Genomic DNA, 19,751 nt, shown 5'->3' with positions numbered 1-19,751 from the left:
GTTATGGTGCAGGTGATTCTAAGAACCCTATAACAATTTTCAATAGGTAGGTACTCAAGATAGGGTACATAACATAGGTACTTTTCTGGGTTGTGAGCCCGGATAAAGTTTGAGAAAAACCCGCAAGTTTGGTTACGGAAGTTATGATACCAAAAGTATTTTAAAGTTTGTTTTTTCCTAGCTAACCTTACCTAACCTATATTTTAAAGGATACAAATGTTGTGGCAGGATTGTATAAGTTTTCTCAAATCAAATCAAAATTTTATTTTTTGCCCCACCTTAAAATTCGGCCACATAAGTCATTAGGATCAGGTGGAATTAAGAACAAGAACTTTACATTCACATCCAGCTGACGTTTGTTGTAGAAAACTTGTTTCAAACGCCACAATTTGACTTTAGGAAAACCTCGATAAATCGTACTTGATAAAAGTTACAGGAATAGTTGCACTCATTGGTGTGAAATTAATATTTGAAAAATTGTAATTGTTATTGTTTTAATTCTAAGGTATTGTTTTCTTTTAAAAAAAAGCTTGTAGTTATTCAAATGAAAATTAAATTTTTTTTTATGTATTTTTATTAGTTTTGTAGAAAAAGTATATTTCACAAGAGCAACATAAAATGAGCTTTTGAACATACAAATGAAAAATGAATACAGAATTTTTCCCTAAATTCTTGCATAAGAAAAATTTAATTTAATCGAAAAAAGTTAGAATCTTAAAAAAAGTTGTTTAATATTTTACTGTTAAAAGTATTTGTTTATCATGTAAAAATGTATGAAAAAAGTATTAATGTTAATGTTAATGTTAATGTTAATGTTAATGTTAATGTTAATGTTAATGTTAATGTTAATGTTAATGTTAATGTTAATGTTAATGTTAATGTTAATGTTAATGTTAATGTTAATGTTAATGTTAATGTTAATGTTAATGTTAATGTTAATGTTAATGTTAATGTTAATGTTAATGTTAATGTTAATGTTAATGTTAATGTTAATGTTAATGTTAATGTTAATGTTAATGTTAATGTTAATGTTAATGTTAATGTTAATGTTAATGTTAATGTTAATGTTAATGTTAATGTTAATGTTAATGTTAATGTTAATGTTAATGTTAATGTTAATGTTAATGTTAATGTTAATGTTAATGTTAATGTTAATGTTAATGTTAATGTTAATGTTAATGTTAATGTTAATGTTAATGTTAATGTTAATGTTAATGTTAATGTTAATGTTAATGTTAATGTTAATGTTAATGTTAATGTTCATAAATAATTTTAAAGCAAAGAATAAACTAAAACAAACAAAATTCTAAAATGTATTCTATTTAAAAATTTCGTTTTTGAAATTCTAGTGGTTACGAAAGCGACCAGGTTTTTGCACTGCAAAATTAGTGAGTCCTGATTAGGACCAATCTAAATAAGATCGAGAAATGGTTGTATTTTCTTTAAAAAAAAATTCGCTTGAAGGGAAGTTTTTAGTTGTTATACTTTCAAATAGCTTTTAGACTATCAGCTCATGAGGCGTGGTTCTTCTTAATCTTCGAACATTGTCGCGTAAATTCAGTACGGTCTGCTTTTCAAAATTGGTATAGCTAATATTATAAGTAGCAGTTGCGTACAGAGTGTTTTTAAGTACTTCTATAATGCTGTTGCTGTTGTAGATAATGCTCCCAATGCTCTTGATGCTGATAATTTTGTTGTTGTTGCTGATGTTACCAATGCTCTTGATGCTGATGATGTTGCTGTTGTTGCTGTTGTTGCTAATGTTCCCAATGCTCGTGTTGCTGCTGCTGCTGATGATGTGGAAGATATTTCCAATGCGCTGTCTGTATACTACCATAATGTAGGGGGAATGAGATCGAAGCTTGGAAGTTTTTATTCTGCTGTAGTCGATTGTTGTTATGACGTCATATGTCTCACAGAGACGTGGTTAAGTGATGATGTTTTCAATGCCGAAATATGTTATATTGACTACGATATATATAGAAGAGATCGAAATCAGATCTGTACTGGTTTAACAAGAGGAGGTGCAGTGCTGTTTGCGGTGAAATCTAGTTTTAAGAGTAGGCAAATTTCTCTTCCAGATTCTTCAGGTTTGATCGAACAATTATGTATACAAATCAATGTTCCATATTCAAATGCTAATAATAATTGTTGTACTGATATATATTTTTTTCTGTCTTATATTCCTCCGAGTTCAGACTTGGCTCATGTAAATAATGTTCAAACAATGGCAAGTGAATTAAATTCTAATTCTTACAAAGTTCTTTTAGGAGATTTCAATTTAAATAGAATTAGGTGGATTTATTCTAACGATGATAAAGCAGTTAGAGTTCAAAATGCATGTAGACTATATTGTTTCTAGAGGCAACTCTCTTCTGGGATTTATCACTAAAAACTCTAAAGATTTTAAATGTCCATACACCTTTAAATCTCTCTATGTTAATTTCGTTCGTCCTGTTCTGGAATATTGTAGTGTTGTTTGGTGTCCGTATTATAAAAACGCTTCGAATCGAATGGAAAAAATCCAAAAAAGATTCGCAAGATATTCGCTTCGCCACCTAGAATGGAATTTGCCTTTGCCTCCTTATAAAGATCGGTGTACTCTCATTGATTTTATGAGTCTCGAAGCCAGAAGAGAATACTTTCTGATTTCTTTTGCGAGAGATATGTAACGGGTCATATAAATTGTCCTCCTTTACTAATGTTGTTTAGGCCATACAGCCCAGCTCGATGCTTAAGACCAAGGGTGAACAATTTTTTCTTTATTACCACACATACAACAAACTATGGTAGCAATGAACCTATTTCAAGAGCTTGTAAAATGTTTGATAAATATGCTCATGTAATAGATTTGGAATGTTCTAGAGATGTATTTAAAAAAGAAATAAAGAAAGCTATTAAAATCGAGTAATATTAAGTAAATTATTTTCTTGTTTTATGTAAAATATAATATTGTACGATTGTATATACAACATATAAATTGTTGAGTCTAAGAAAGTTTATACTTATAGGCAATAAATAAATAAATAAATAAATATAACCATTCCAATTTGAAGATCACAATGTTTATTATAGTATTTTAAGAAGGAATTTGTTTTGAAAGTTTTGGCTGGGTTCAACATTTGTTTTCTTCGTACAGCTCCAAATCTAGATGGCACTAGTCCAAACGTGTTTTTATACTTTCTTATATAAAATAAGTTCATTAGGAATAGATATTTGCGATTTCTAGCCTTTTAACCAGTACTTTTGTACTTCAGGTTTTGGTCTTTTACTATCTGATATTTCCATAAAAGCTTCCAAGGCCTTTCAAGGTAATTGGCAGCATTGAAGTTAGGAATTTCTGTAATAAATATTTATAGAAATTGTAACATTATTCATAGTTTTTGTTTGTAAAATGTTGTTTCATTGTCGTTGATACGCCATTTTCAACACTTTTTTAACTTCGGTTCGTAACATATGATATCAATATATCGTAGTACCTAATATAGCCGAGCATACTTGTTTTTCTTCGATTTGCTTTCTTAATCCAAAGTGATGGTTTGTAACAAGAGTCCTTTCTACTTTTATTATGCTGTGCCTTTTTAGTTGCAGATTTTCGAAAACGTTTGCCATGATTGGTATAAGTGGTTTCATTCTGTAAGATCTTATTACTGTTATAGCTTACCGCGTTAAGGTAAAACAATAACTTCTTCAATTTTCCAATAATGTGGTACATACACTGCAAACTACTAGGATGACGACACACGTTTTGGCACATTTTTTATAACTTCCTTTAAATAGGTACGTATTTCACCATAACAAATTTGTAAAATTAAAGGGTAAATTGGAAAGAAACTTAGTCATTTCACAAGATGAAAAAATAAACTACTCAAAGAGGGTATACAAAAGTCAAAATGTCACTTGTCAATTTTTAAATAATTACAGAAAATTTGGACCTCTGTATTACCCTTGGAACCTTCGTTATTCTGGCTGATAGGTACCTACTCAGAGTTTGACCCTTAATTCAGTAGATCTTAGAGTTGAATTTGAGATAAGCTGTAGAATTAACAAATTTTCTCATGATGTTTTTTATTTCTGCCTTCTATACTTTTTGATTTTTCCAATATTTTTGTGGATCAGCAATAATATTTATTACAACTTTCTTGCTTCTGTGTAGTGTCCTTGTGTTTTTCTGATCTTTCTTTAGGTTGTTATCAAAGTATTTCTAGTCTGTGTTTTAAATTAATTGAAACAGTTGTTTTGGACACTCTTTTAGATATAATATACAAAAGTTTTTAAAAGATTGCACTTGAAAACTCCTGCACGGAAATATTCGCAGTGTTCTCATATTAGTGGAGTATTTTTTTATACACTTTTTTAGTAGTTTGATATTTGATATTTTGAAAGCCCAACGCTCATTTCTAATTTTCCCTTTAATTTTATGAATTTGTAATGATGAAAAACGTACCTATTCATAAGTAGTAAATGTTTGCGGAATCTATTACAGAATGTGTTGCCCCATTCTAGTGGTTGGCAATGTGTATTAGTATAAGACATGCGTTCAATATAATTTCTAGTTTTTGATGCCTATTAAGTGCATTTCTTTCAAATCTTGAGCAGAGATAAAATCGTACCTTCTAATACTTTATACCAGAAATTATGTTAATTTAAGAATTATCTTTTTTTAGTAAATAAAACCATTAATTTTATTGTCTAGTATGTATTTTCCTCTTTTATAAAAACCAGTTCTCTGGAGCATTTCACCATCAAATTTCAGTACAGTATACCTATTAAGCTTCCAATAATTTAGTTTAGAGACAAATTTGTATTCCTTTATTTTTCTTGCGCATATTAGAAACGATGTCGATGTGAATGTTTTCTTTAGGAATATTACCTATATATCTTATTCGTTCTTTTTAGTAGGTAGAATACAATTAAACATATGATATGCATAATACATAATTTCATAAGGCGGTTACCATAATTTGGCGGGAGGGGCTTAATATTCTAACAGAATTCAGCTACATTTTTAATAAAAAATAAATCGCGGTTTATTCTAGGTAGGTTCATTTTAAACAGGAAAAAACGAATTTTGTGGTACATTTTTACCAGGGAAAAAAATATTCCTGGTATATTCTACCAGAAATTTGGTGTATTTTGCCATTAATTCTTCAAAAAATCTCCTGGTAAAATTTTCCAGAAAATCCTGGTAGACGATTGGTAGGAATCTAAAAACCATTATATCTGTATAAATTAAGCGAGAAATCTCGTCACAGGTGCCAGTTTTTTCTTTTCAGTGTACGTTGACACATGCGTCATACTTCTTTAAATATGACCAAAGTTATTTTACATTCTTCTTTCTATCAACAAACAAACATTCGCGATACGTTCATAAAAAACAACGGCTTTTCATTTTTGGTTTCCGAATAATTAAGCATCTTGAGAATGAGTATTTAACAGAAGCATGTGCCTTCAGGCTTTTCAGAAATCAATTTTGAACTTACTTTTTTTTGTTAATTGAAGTCCTATCATCTGAACATCTCGAAGCGTACTATTTTTTTCAAGCTTTTCTTTTTTCTAAAATTAGCTTCTTTATTTCGACTTTACATTTTATTTCTGTTCTTTGGAGTTCGAAAAGTTCTAGTACTTTCTTCCACAGCCTGTTGTACATCAGCAATGAATTATTACCAATTTTATAAATTTATTTTGAATGGGAGTTATAAATAGATAAAGAATTTCTGCTATTTGTTTAAATATCCTTTCCTCTCTACAGATATATATTTACTTTAATATTTGTTTCTTATGAAAAATCAACAACGTATAAAAGTTTAGCACAATAAACCTCCTGTCACAATTCTTTGAACCCTTATAATACCTTATAAGTCATCGCTTAACATCAAGGACTTTTTTTTAAACCTTATCATTTCTTTATCATATTGCATACAATTCACCTACTCATTCTAACCACTCAACCGTTTTCTTTCTTTTTTGTAAATGAAAATGAAAATTCACATACTCATTCTAAAATAATAAATTTAACTTTTATCTCTCATACATATAATACAAAAATATATTTTTATTTTATATTTTGTTTATCTTTTAAATTCAGGTTCATTATTCGAATGAAAGTCAACTAACCCTACTCAACGTTCAACTAGTCACGTCTGGAAAGTACAGCTGTGAAGTATCTGCTGATGCGCCATCTTTTCACACATTGATTGCTGCTGGCGAACTAGACGTTGTGGGTAAGTTTGAATATTATTTTTCTTTTTAATATTTTGTATGTTTTTTTTTTTTGAATATATTGTGTTTTTGAATAATACAAAATAACAATAAATAGTATAGAAATACAAAAATAATAAGATTTTGACCACCAGATGTGGATCTTCTTGTATTGGACAGTAAAAACTTTGACTCTAGGGAAATGCATGTAGTTTTTAGTCTTGGGAATTTTTGATGTTCATGTCCTTCTTTACGCTGTGAAGCTTTTTATTCATATTTTTTCTTTTTCGAGAAAACTTATGTAAGGACGAAAAGAATTGAAGAACTGTTCCTTTTTCTGTGCTTTACTACAATATATTGACATGTATACTCCTAAAATGAAAAATAGAAGTTTGTTTGTATTTTTGTGAACAAAATACAGGAAATGCGCTTTTACTTTGCAAAAAAGGATGAAGATGCAAACTGCTCCTCCTTTTCCTAGTCATACACTTTTTTTTTCCATTTTTGTATTTCCCCTCTTTACTCCCAAATTCTTTGAAAAACGAAATAAAAAATATGGATATCAGAATATCTGGTTTATGTCCGGGTGACAAAAGCACTCAAACCATTCGTTACTAATTATCCTTGTGGTTCTGTGTCCGTTTAAATGGAGTGGAGCAAAGCAGTCACATAATCCATTTCTATGTGTGTGTGGTTATATCTGCTTTCTGTGCACTCTGACAATGACAACATGTGGTAAAAATTACTCCTTGATGGTTATTCTGTTTTCTGTGAATGATAATCATACACAACTAAGTAACATACCCTCAAGGACATAGTAGAAGATACCTTAACTTACCTGCAACAAAAATGGACAGTTAGATATATACTGTCCTCCTCTTTGTCATTTCATTTTGTTATCGTTTTCTGTCACCCGAAAAAAAAAACAAAAGATACGAACAAAACAAAAACACACTCAGATTGAATGAGAGGTTAATAATATACCAAGCTAATATTCCAACTAGACAGGACATAGAACAGGCAAGTCCTTAGAATAGATTAGAAAATGGTCCCTCTGTCCGTTACAGGTAAATATTGTTATTACACCTGCAAGCTGTTTTGACTGTCATTTTTATTTCTATTCTGACTTTTCCCAGCGAAATTTTTTTGTTCTTGTTTTTCCTTTATTTCCTTTTGCTCCTTGTCCATTTTGTATAGCATCAGGACTATATTTCAATTCCGGTCAACATTTGGTGTTCTGATGTGTGTCTGTGTCCTTTTTACCTATCCACCCACCTTCACTACTTATATGTATATCTATAACAGACAGTAAGAAAAATAAGGAAGTTGTTTATTTCCATGCGAAGATCTAACCGCACATATGGATAATTGGGTGATTTATTACTCACATAAGGAATAAGCTTTATGTGATGAGAGTCATGAGTCTGTGTGTATTTTATTTTTTGATAAAATGAATGAGGCAAAGGTTTTTACCTACTTAAGTCCATTAAGGACGAAAAAAGGACGATATTGTTATGAATTGTAATATAGGAACTTCCATAAATAATTCATTGGGTAATATTAACTTCGAGAGTATATCTAATATCCTTTTTGTCTTCCTTTTTGGTCTTTTTCTTCCTCTGTTTTGGGTTATGAGTGACCTTTAAGAGATATATAGCACCATACATACCTACATATATTATTTTATTTGATGTATAGGTTATGTATATTAAGAGCTTAAGCTAAATAGAAAAGTATTTAAAGTTGATTATTTTATTATATTTCAAGTGATTATGTTGGAAATTTATCATTTTTATTTTTATTTTTGTATATATTAATTTTAAAGTAGGCATTTGTTTAGCTTTATTTATTTTTCATTTTGATGGGTCAGAAAAAATAAATGATATATTGAATGTGATTCATGAAAATGGCTTAAATATAAATCTTTGGTAAGGTCATTTTAAATAAATGGTCATATAATATTTAAGACAAATATAAATTGGCATGTAATTGGGAAGTTTATTTTAAAAAAATGTGTTTGTTTATAGTTTAGATAGGAAGGTTTTGATTTATTTCTATTTAATTTATTTAAATACTTCTCTTCTATTTCTTGTTTGGAAGGATTATTAACTAATTTCAACACTTATTTTTGTTTTTAATCACAATAAATAAGACGTAAAAAAAGTAAATACATTTATTTTGTATTGAAAACACATAATTTGTTATAATTTTGTAGATAAATTTAGCATGTAATAAACAATTATAAAGAATTTGAAACTCGTCATATTTTCACCATTCTGTTGTGGTCTCTATTAAAAAATAAAAATGTTTTTCACATTAGTCCTAAGCTGTCCTAATAACCAGTCTAGCTAGGTCAGGTACAATGATTGATACGTAGTAATAACGAAAAACTGTAGTACCCCTTTATTTCTTCACATCATTATTACCAAATATTATTCTACAACCCAGTACTAGAAAGTAATCCATATTTACTCATTTAAAGATTTAATTCAAGTTAATATGCATTTTAAAGATGAGTCGATAAACCCCACCAATTCGCTCCTTTTCTGCATCTTTCACGATATTTTTAAAATCTTGAAACGATTTGTCGACACCGATAAATTAATTGATACATTTAAGCAATAGAATACAAATTACACATTTCTAAAAAAACGCAAACTTTAGGAAATTTAATAATAACTATGTCCTTCGAGCTACGATTAGCTTACAAAATAACTTAACAATACAAGAACCCGTCTAAGTGTTTCTCCAGCATGTGTATACGAAAAATCGATATTTTTCGACATTGAATATTTTATTTGAATATGGATTTTAAACTCTTGTTTGTAGGGCAAATTCTTTATTTAGGGTTTATTCGACAAACTTTTCAATACCATTTACTATCTAGGCGCTATAAACTAAAAACCTAAATTTTTGATACAAAGTTTTTAATATATCATGAGGCTCCTACTTATTTCTATAGGGTTTTCGTCATTTTCCATGATTTTTTTCAATGTTTATATATCAGTTTTTACCAAAATGAAATATTAGCTAGTTTGGTACTGGTATTCGTCGAACGCAGGAAAACGTTTTAATGCCTTTTTTATTAGTTTAAATGTATTTTATTATAAATATTTTATTTTTGATTTCTCAAAAATTTGTTTCAACCCTCAGGAATATTTGAATAATAATTGAAACAAGACAATATGTTTAAAAACATAAGTTTGTTAAGCCCTTTTAATACATTTAACATTTATGAATTCTTTCGAAAATACTCATACCCACTCGAAACATGTTTGAGATTATATTTTTTTGGTTTCACATCCTTTCCGATTTTTAAGAAAACTTTAATACTAAATAACGTTTTTAACTGAACGAAAGTTATGAAATAATAAGAAAATCGATATAAAATTAAAACAATTAACTTGAAAATAAATAAATAAAACAAAAATTATTTGCATTGCTTAACATTCCTTATACATAAACAAAAATTCAATGCAGAGCTAATATTATTTGTATCAGAAGAAATTACAATACAAAATATTTGTATAACATTGCAAAACGTAAGTCTGTACGTTCGGGAAGCTTTTTTCGCCGTCCATAACTCAAGATCAAGTACAGATCGACTTTTGTTATACAGATAATAATGCAGAAAGGACTCTCAGGAAAATTGAGTGAATGGTTTTTTCTTAAAATATCTCACGAACCAATAACGCTAGAGAATTGAATTAAATTTAATATTTTACATTGTAACGTAATTTCACAGAAATATATTTTTATAAACAAAATCAATCAACGGTTCAAAAATAAGTCACCTGGAATATTTAAAAAAAAAAATTATAATTTTGTGTCAAAAATAATTGTATGCTACGAAAAATATAGCTTTTGACATCTCGTCGTTCCAGAATTGTTTTGTCGTAAACGCCAACTTGTTCGTTTTTAAACTAATGATGCAGATGTAGGTTTTCGAATGTGCTCTTTCATTGCTGTCATCCGAATTTTCCTATAGCTTACTATTCCTGAGATGCCAAGCGTGAACTTTGTTGGATATCTTTATTTTCAACGTTTTTCTATGTTCTTTTGTCGTATAGGCCAATATTTTTGATATACGACAACATTTCCACACATATTTCTGTTATTTTTTGTTTAACTTTGTTTTGTCGTACGTGTATGCAAAGTTTTTTTTTCTTTATACTTTGTTAATAAGTGAAAGAAACATTTACTATATTTTTGATCATCTGGACCAAAATGGAAAAAACGTTAGGAAAGTAACTTCTCCAGAAAGTATTAAAGAGGTCCACGATCTCTTTTTAAGTTTTTACATTTTACATTATTGACATCAGTAAGGTATTGAAACCATATCTATATAAATTGTGCAATTGCCATTTTGTAAAAAAAAAAACGATAAATTTACGCTAATAAATAAAATTACAAGTACAAATTACAAATTACATCCATTGATTCCCATTATTGCAGAGCTTCTTCTACCAGAAATACATTTATGAGAATCTGAACATTCATCATATGTATAAAATGTATACTAAAATTTCGGAAAACCCTGTAAAGGAACATACATATTAACAGAAGGGAATTCAATTACAAGTTCAAAATTTCCTTTTACATACCAAAAAAAGGACCAGCCCGACCGTTTTTATTTTTTAAAGACAAACTCAACCCAACACCGGAGGAAACCAAAGTTTTTGAACAGCACAAAAATGAAAAAGTAGTAATGAAAGAAGAAAGGGACCTAGAAAGGCAAAACAATGTTCTTAGTCTTCCAAAAGGAAATGCCTCATCTTTTTTCCAAAAGAGAAAACTTAATAATGTTTTCAAAAGGACAGCTACCATTGCTGCCACAAAACCCAAACTAACATATTTTGCTATTTGGAATTTAAGGCAAAACGGTCGCTCTCTAGATGATATCGCCGCATCGATGTTTAAAATATTGAATCAAATCATTTTTCATAATCCTTTCATAGAAATTATAACTCTTTGTAGTGACTCTTGCCTCCACCAAAACAAGCATAAAGTTATTTCGACAGCTTTATTGATCAGCAAAATAAAAATTTGAAATATTGTAAACATGAAAAACTTATTTTTAGTACAACCTCAAATGCAAATATCAAAAAATCATTACTTAAAGAAAAATTCGCAGACCTTAGAAGTCCTTACCCTTTTATGCCGAAGATTGATCAAGAAATGAGGCCTTATTCAAAACAAAGCTATAATTTATTTTATTGTTACATACATCTTATGAATTAACTTCCTTTGATTTAATTCTTAATATTTGTCTTTTATTTTTTATTATCATTTGGTATTAATTTTTGATTTGATAATAAAAAATTGTGATTTTCATAGAATGACTTTTTGATTTATAATTATATTTATTTTGTCTACCTAATTTAATTTTCAATTTTTTTGAGTGATTCAAATTAAATATTAATTTATTTACTAATAAATTTGTTTGTTTTTTGTTGATTTGTGTATAAATAAATAAAACTGAATTTTTAACCCTAACATCATTATATTTTTATTACTAAATCTTTTTATTTTGTAAAAGATCAAACTTTCTATTGGATATTTGGATGTCGTACGTCCTTTTACTCACTTTGTCATACGTGCACGGATTAAAAACAATCGCTGATTTTGTTATTAGCTTAAAATTGTTGTAACTTAAAAACTATGATTAATTAGAGCTTCTTCAAAACATTATTAATTACTAAATATTCTATACTATTTCATATACAAAAATTAAAAAAGCCCTGCCATTAGTTTTGTTTTATGATGACCTAAACTTTCTTTCTCAGAACAACAAAATTTCGAGTTTACGCCACAAACAACCAAAAATAAAAAATTAATAAAAACATTACTAAAAGTTGGTAAAAACTGATTTTCGATTTTAATATCTTTTTAAAAAGGGGATTTGTTCTAGCTTGAAGGTTGTCTCAATTCTACCTGAATAAAGTTGAAATGAGCTTGATTCGACTCGATATTACAGTAGGAAATCGGAGTCGAGTCAAAATTTGTAAGAAAAAAGGTGCGAATTGTGTATGTTCTCATCAATATGGACTTCATAAAGAAAATTAGTGAATTAAACCTGAGCTCAGGCAATTTTTCAGAAAATTGGAAAGTGTTCTATAGGAATTTCGAGGTATTTGGAATTGAAGTCGAGAAAAAAATTGATGTTGTACAAGTTGCTATATTCTTAAATGCCTCTGGTGAAGAAGCAACAAAGGTTTTTAAAAATGTGCTCAAACTTGAGCCTGCAGACCGAAATAAATTACTTTCCGTAGTGGATGCATTTAAAAAATTTTGCACCGGTAAAACAAACCAAGTATATGAAAGTTTTGTTTTTCACACGAGGAACCAAGGTCAAAATAAACCTTTTGACATTTTTCTGATGGATATCAAAAAAACTAGTTCGAAACTTTGAGTTCATGCTGACAGAATGGTGAGAGACAGAATAGTTCTTGAAGTCAGTGACAAGAACCTGCAAAAGCGTTTCTTTGAAACGAAAGATTTAACTTTGATGAAATAAATTGAAATGGCCCGATTCCCAGAAGCCACAGTTAAGCAAGTGGACAAGATGAATAACAAAAGCCAAGCAGCTCCATCAGTAGACGCAGTTAAATATGAAAAAAAAAAACCTGAGCGAAATGATAAGAATAAATCTAATTTCACAAATAAACAAATTGAACAAAAAATTGTTCTAATTCTACGTTAACAAATGTTAAATCGGATAGCCAAATTGACTGTATGAGGTGTGGGAGAACACATGCGAGTTTATCTTGCCCAGCTTATCTCAAAAATGCACGAGGTGCAATGGACACAATCACTTTGCAACATTTTGTAAAATAAAACCGGTTAGTGAGATCAATGTTGATAGCAGTGAGGTGAGCGACGACTTTTATATCGATACAGTTTTAAATAAGGATAATATAATAAGTCAATGGCTAGAAACAATTAAAATTAAAAAAAAATGTCACTTTTAAGCTGGACACGGGGGCAATGGTCAATATATTGCCAATTAAGTATATAAGAGATTTAAAGGGTATATCTGTTTCTCGAAATTGCTCTTAGTTTTCAGCTTTAAACGGGAAGTTGGAGTGCGAAGTTGGCAATCAAATTGTGGTAATAGAATTTTTTGTGGTAGAAGACAATAGAGTTCCACTGTAAGGATTAGAAACATTGATTATTTTAGAACTAATTAAAAAAGTTAACGAAATAAATAAAACTGTATTAAACAATATACTCGTAAGTTCGAAGTCAAAATATGAAAAAGTATTTTCTTGTCTAGGTTGTTGTTAAAAAAATGTTCATATTGATGTTAAGAGAAATGCACCTGTAGCAAAACTAGCCAGAAGTATTCCCCTGTCATTAAAACATCAGCTAAAAAAGAATTAGAAAGATTATGTCAAATGGGTATCATCGAGCACTGTGAAGGATCAAGTGAATGGGTATCGAACATTGTTATTGTGGAAAAACGAAATAAGCTTAGAATATGTTTGGATCCAAAGTACTAAACATGTCAATTAAACAACATTTTCACGAGGTTCCATCATTTGATCAAATTAAAGCTCAATTTGCAAACAAACATTTTTTTTCAGTTTTTGATATAAAAGATGGGTTTTCCCATATTGAACTAGATGAAGAATCTAAAAATGTATGCAAATTTAGTACACCTATGGGTACCTATAGATATATGAAACTTCCATTTGGTCTCAAGACGGGTCCAAAGATTTTTCAAAAAATCAACAAAGAGAACTTTGTAGGTATCCCCAATTTAAGCATTTATGTCGATGATATAGCAATAGCAACCAACAGCATTAAAGAACATGATCAGATAGTCAAGTTAGTGTTAAATAAAGCTTAAGAAAGAAACCTCCAATTTAGAAAAAGTGCAATATAAGCAAAAGGTGGTAAAGTTTTTAGGTCATCTATTTAGTGAGGATGGCATCGCACTAGATGATTATAGAGTCCAAACGATTCAAGAACTGAAAGCTCCGAATTGCAAAAATGATTTGCAAAAACTGTTAGGTTTTATTAATTACAACGCCGCCGTTGGGCGAGCTATTAAAAAATGATATTTTTTTTAATCGGGTATCGTTCATGAAAAAACTCTCAAACAAATAAATGTCAGTATTATAAATGCACCAATTCTAAAACCATTTGACCCAAATGAGATGATAACCATACAGGTCAATGCCTCTCTAAATGGACTTGGTTTCCCTTCTTGTAGTCTTACCGATACGGAGAAGAAGCATGCAAATATCGAAAGAGAGTTTCATTAAATGCCATTTCTTAATATACGGCAAACAAATAAATATAGTAACCGATCATAAACCACTTTCGGGTATAATAAAAAAAGAAACAACAAAATCCCTTCGGCAAGGCTTCAGCGAATGAAGCTTAAACTAGCAAAATATAATTTAAACTTTGAATACTTGCCGGAAAAGCAAATGGTTCTCTCTATGATTTTTTTGTCACGTTACCTCAGTTCTCTTAATTTTAATAAAAACCAAATTAATGGCCTAAACGAGGTTATTCACAGTATTAATATTATCACAGACAAAAAAGAATTAAAGAAACAAAGAACAGAAGAGGACGATGTTTTATAAAAATTTAACAATTATTTTGCATGACGGATGGCCTGTCAATAAAAGTAAACTTCCGGATAAGTTCAAGTGTTTTTGGAATTTTTAAGAAATTTTTTTTTAGATGATGGGTTAATATTTGTTGATAATAGAATATTTGTTCCTCAAAGCTTAAGGAATGGTGTTCTGGAAAAAATTCATTTGGCGCATTTAGGAATAGAAAAAACAAAATCTAGGGCTCGTGCGCTTGTGTATTGGCCAAGTTTAAACCAAGAGATTGAAGATTTGATTGCTAAATGTTAAATTTGTCAAAAATACCGTTCAAATAACATTGAAGAGCCTTTAATAAATCATGATTTACCAAAGGGACCGTATCAAAAAATTTGTATGGATATTATGAAGTATAATTCAAAATATTTTCTTGTGATAGGGGATTTTTATCAAAATATATTGATATCATACCAATTGGTAATAAAACTGCGAAAACAATCATTGGAAAGTTACAGGTGGTCTTTTCCATTTATGGAATACTTAAACAAATCGTTGCGGATAACATGCCATTCAATTCTTTTGAATTTATGGAATTTTCTAAAAAAATGGACTTAGAAATTATAACAAGTAGTCCAAAATATCCAAAATCAAATGGATTCAGTGAAAAATGTGTCCAAATAGCAAAAAACTTATTTCGAAAATCAAATGAAGCCAAAAGTAGCCTCTGGCATGCCTTACTTGAGTACAGAAACACTCCCATACATAATTCTAACTTGACACCAACTCAAATACTAATGGGTAGACAAAATCGCACTCTAGTTCCTGGATCTGATAGTTTTTACAAAAATACTACAATTTGCAATTACATAATGCCGGTATTGCAACACAATAACAAAAGAAACAAACATTATCATGATCGCAATGCAAAATTATCATTAATTAGATTTCCGTGTAGGGCAGAAAGTTTGGATGCAGGAAGGGAAGCATTGGATACCCGGAGTAATAAAAGAAAAGCACAAATCACCATGATCGTATTGGGTACCATTGCAGAGTGGTAGAGTCTTGCGCCGAAATTTCTTTTTTCTTAAGAAACAGACACTAGCTTTGTACAGTTAATTTGGCATTTGATAGCTTTTATGTATGTAGTTACTTTGCATTTGGCTTGTCTCTTAATATTGTTGCAAAATTAAAATTGGAATAAGATATTCTGTTTCCTTTTAACTTTAAAATAAAACATAAATATAAAAAACATCCTTTGTTTATACTTTCTATTATAAATCATTTATTTTACTTGCATAGCATCATTATTATTTATTATTTCCTTTTAATTATAAAAGAAAACACAAAGTTTTATTTTAATCAAATACAAAAAATTGCACATATAGTAGGTAGCATGTTTTTATATGGTGCTGAACTATTCAGTTTTTCATTGTTTAACAAAAATCAAACAATCTCATCTCCACTTCATAAAAAAAATCGAAACACCATTTGCATTTTAGAAAGTGCTGTCAAACTTAACCATTTTTAAATCTTCAGGTGCGGTAAAGAATTCAAATTTTTTTTTCATTTTTTTTGTTATATAAAAAAACTGTTAATTGGATTTTTTTTAAATAATATATTTGTTTGGTATCACGTCATAATATCTATATATAAAAATGAATTGCTGTTTGTTTGTCTGACTAAAACCCGAGAACGGCTAAACGAATTTATCTGAACTTAGTCTTGAAATGTCTTGGAGGTTTTGGGAAGGATTAAAAGGCGAAAAAATCGAATAATTTCCGGGAAAAACCTGAAAGCAGCCTTTTCTATTTCCCACAGAAACGATTTCTAGAGTCTCTTGTCTATTGTTTTCTCTTGCAAAATAAGCCCAGTTAGTCCATTTTCATTAACAGAATTAAATAATATCAACAGTAACACATTGATTTTTTTCCTCAATGGAAAACACATGATTTCAAGTGCACAACTACTCAACGAACACAGCCATCAAGATACAAATGCAATATCAATCGTACCAACATTTGAGAACGAAATCACATAAGATCAATTCGAGACTCGTATAATTGTCAAAACCCATCCATAGTAAAACAATTAAAGTGATGATTCTCATCGGCTTTGTTGATCTTCCGCTTCCAATTTTGAAGACTTGTCAACTGTTCAATGTAAACTGTTGAATTGTTTCTGTCTGAAACTAAGGAACAGTAAACGGCGGATATGGTTTGAGTGTCTTGTTTGCGGTTCATATTATTTTTGGTGTTTATTATGTGAAGTGTTTTTAATGTATAGCGTTTGGATGTATGTTTCTCCTTTGCAAGAATTTGGACTCCTTCAAAATCTGGTTGATGTCCTGTTTCGATGGTGTGGCATGCTAGTGCTGTCTTTTCCGGTTTTTCTTTGTCGAAGGAGTTGTTTAGTTGTGCCAATGTAACAGAGATTGAATGGTTCGTCCGGTTTGCAGTTTATTTTGTAAACTACGTCTGAGCGGCGATCCTTGTCCGTTTTCGTCTTTAGGCATGTAAATAAAAATGCAACTGTCTGGTTTGACTTATATACTAAGTTCTTATCGGTTGTATTCATGATGCGGATATTGTTTTTGTTATTCATGTAAAATCCTACTACACTATTGATAGAATTTCCAACAAAACACGGGATTGTTATGAATGTTTTTTTTTAATCTTGAGCAAAACAAATCGAAAGACGGGATGGGTAATTATCAGTGTGGGTCGCACCCCAACCTCTATTTTCATTTTTATTTTTGGAAAAGTAGTCCCAATATAAATTTTATTATCAAAAACTGAAAATCTGACTTTAATCAAAAAAGAAACGATAATCTAGCTATTACTGAATTTTCTCTTAAATTTGTCTTAACTTATTTATAAAATTAAGTTAACAGGTTCTATGAATATGCAGGTCTATTATTTTAAATCTTCTTAAAAATTTGTAAAAAAATTGATATGAAATTATTATTTAAACTTTCAATTGAAATAAAAATAATTATGTATCAAAAATCGTTATCCACCCATGTTCCATACAATATAATTTATTTAAACATCCATTTTGTTAGCAATTCTTTGAATTAAGACACTCACATAAAAAACCCTAGTTTTTAATTAAAAAGTAAAACTTGATGCCTTTTGTGATGTGCATTTTGTACTTGACCTAATAATTCAAAATACATTTTGTATCATTTTTAGCACAAGTGACAAGTCAAGTGGCATAGGTATGTATATAGATATCGAATTATCTGTACCAGTATAGAAACACATACAAATACATAAATCAACTTCAAATTTACTAGAACAAATTCATTGCCTTACGTTGGATATTATGTTGGTCCTTACTAATCTTATTATTTATATTAATCAAACTCCTCTTCAAATGCAATTAGTCTCATAGTCTTCACAGCATGACAAAAGATTAACACTCAATTTGAGAATATGTATCTAACACTTTTGACTTGGCCAAAAGACAGAACATCAAGGACTCTCAATACTAAACTTCATAAACTCCTTCTTCTGTCCATTTCTGTCTCTCTCGCTCTATCTCTATCTTCCTTTTCCTCTCACTCTGTATTATAAAGCAACTATTATGGTTCTAATTCACCAATGTTAACATTTCCATTATGAAAATTTGACTGCAATTATAATCTTGAGAGCAGCATTGGGTAGATTTCAAGCTAAACTGCTGCATAAGCAATATAATATAATAATGTATAGGTGTGTAGTGTAAATATACACCATACACAGTTGGATCACCATCAGCCAAACTATCACTTCAGCAATTAATCAGCAATTATTTCACCACATACACAACAAACACAGAGGTTTACAGTGTTGCCATTTCCCAAGCAAACACTTCTCATTCAAGTAAAACCTTTCAAGGATGTTCTCCATTAAGTTGCAAATTCAAGTGAAAACGCAACCTAAGAGCAATGCTTTTCTACTTCGATAACTTTTGATTTAAGGATTCAACCTTACATTAAAAAAAAAAAGATGAGCCAAAGGATAGATGTACTTACCAGTGCGGGCATTCTGCAGCAAAGATTTGATTATAGCATTTAAATCTCATGTTGCAATATTTTATACCTGCATATGTACAAATATTTCCGCAAGGATCATTATGCGAAAACCGAAACAAGAATCATAAAGGAATTCAAATTATACTGATAATTTTGTTTGTATCTTCATAATCGTATATTGTGAGTGTGTGTTTGTTTTTGGCGAATGCATCAACAAATAAATTACCAGCACGTAATATAAATTTCCAACACAAAGTAGGTCGAGAAGGGATTCCTCCTATCTATTATCCTAGCAAGTTTCCTTAACTCTAATATATTTATTGTTGTTTCTCTTTTTTACTCAAACCCATTTCATGCAGAAAAATCCCAGGTAAACTTAAGGGCGCCCCTGTAGCCAATTGTAAGGTTTTATTGCTTAAAACTTGGAACCTACGCAGAGCAAAAAGATACTTTTAATTACCGTTAATCCATTGTAAAAGTCTCCGTTATATTTTTTGTCAATGTTTTATATCATTTTGTGCACAAAGTAAAAATAATAATACAAAAAAAGAAAATAAACTAAAGAAAGATAAAATTGTCATTATTTCAACACAGAAACGAATGAACATAACTTTTGTATAAACGTTCGTCCTCATCGTAGTCGTCGTCGTCGTTGGTCGTCCTTTAGGGTAAACTGAGTCACAGACAAAAGTTACATTGCTACTGGGTATATAATGCAATTTATATCTGCTCTATCTCTTATTCCTACTTCCCGTTAGTCTGCATGTTTTTTTTCCTATCTGTTAGAATAGGTACTAACTATGAAGTTATGTATATTGGGATCGGGATGATGGGGTTGGTCATTTTGCGCGCTGATATCGTGTTAAAGTTTCACTTTTGCACAGTTCATGTTTTTAATTTTTGTTTTTTTTTTTTTGAAAAATTTTTCTCTTTGCCCCCGTTTGTATCCTTAACTTGGTGCCATGATTCAG

General features: G+C 29.8%; 1 protein-coding gene across 1 annotated transcript in view; it reads left to right on the top strand.

Annotated features, from left to right (window-relative positions):
• The window catches only part of LOC129942313 (uncharacterized), a 228,683-nt gene that overhangs the window by 184,973 nt on the left and 23,959 nt on the right, over nt 1-19,751 (top strand). The window contains exon 3 of the mRNA XM_056051184.1: nt 6,089-6,224. Within this exon, the coding sequence (XP_055907159.1) occupies nt 6,089-6,224 (136 nt within the window). The remainder of the gene's footprint in view (nt 1-6,088; nt 6,225-19,751) is intronic.

The sequence above is a fragment of the Eupeodes corollae genome, chromosome 1 (assembly GCF_945859685.1).
Source record: "Eupeodes corollae chromosome 1, idEupCoro1.1, whole genome shotgun sequence".
In the NCBI taxonomy this organism is placed as follows: Eukaryota; Metazoa; Arthropoda; class Insecta; order Diptera; family Syrphidae; genus Eupeodes; species Eupeodes corollae.
The sequence above is the reverse complement of the archived record's forward strand: the minus strand, read 5'-3'. Positions and strand labels throughout refer to the sequence as shown.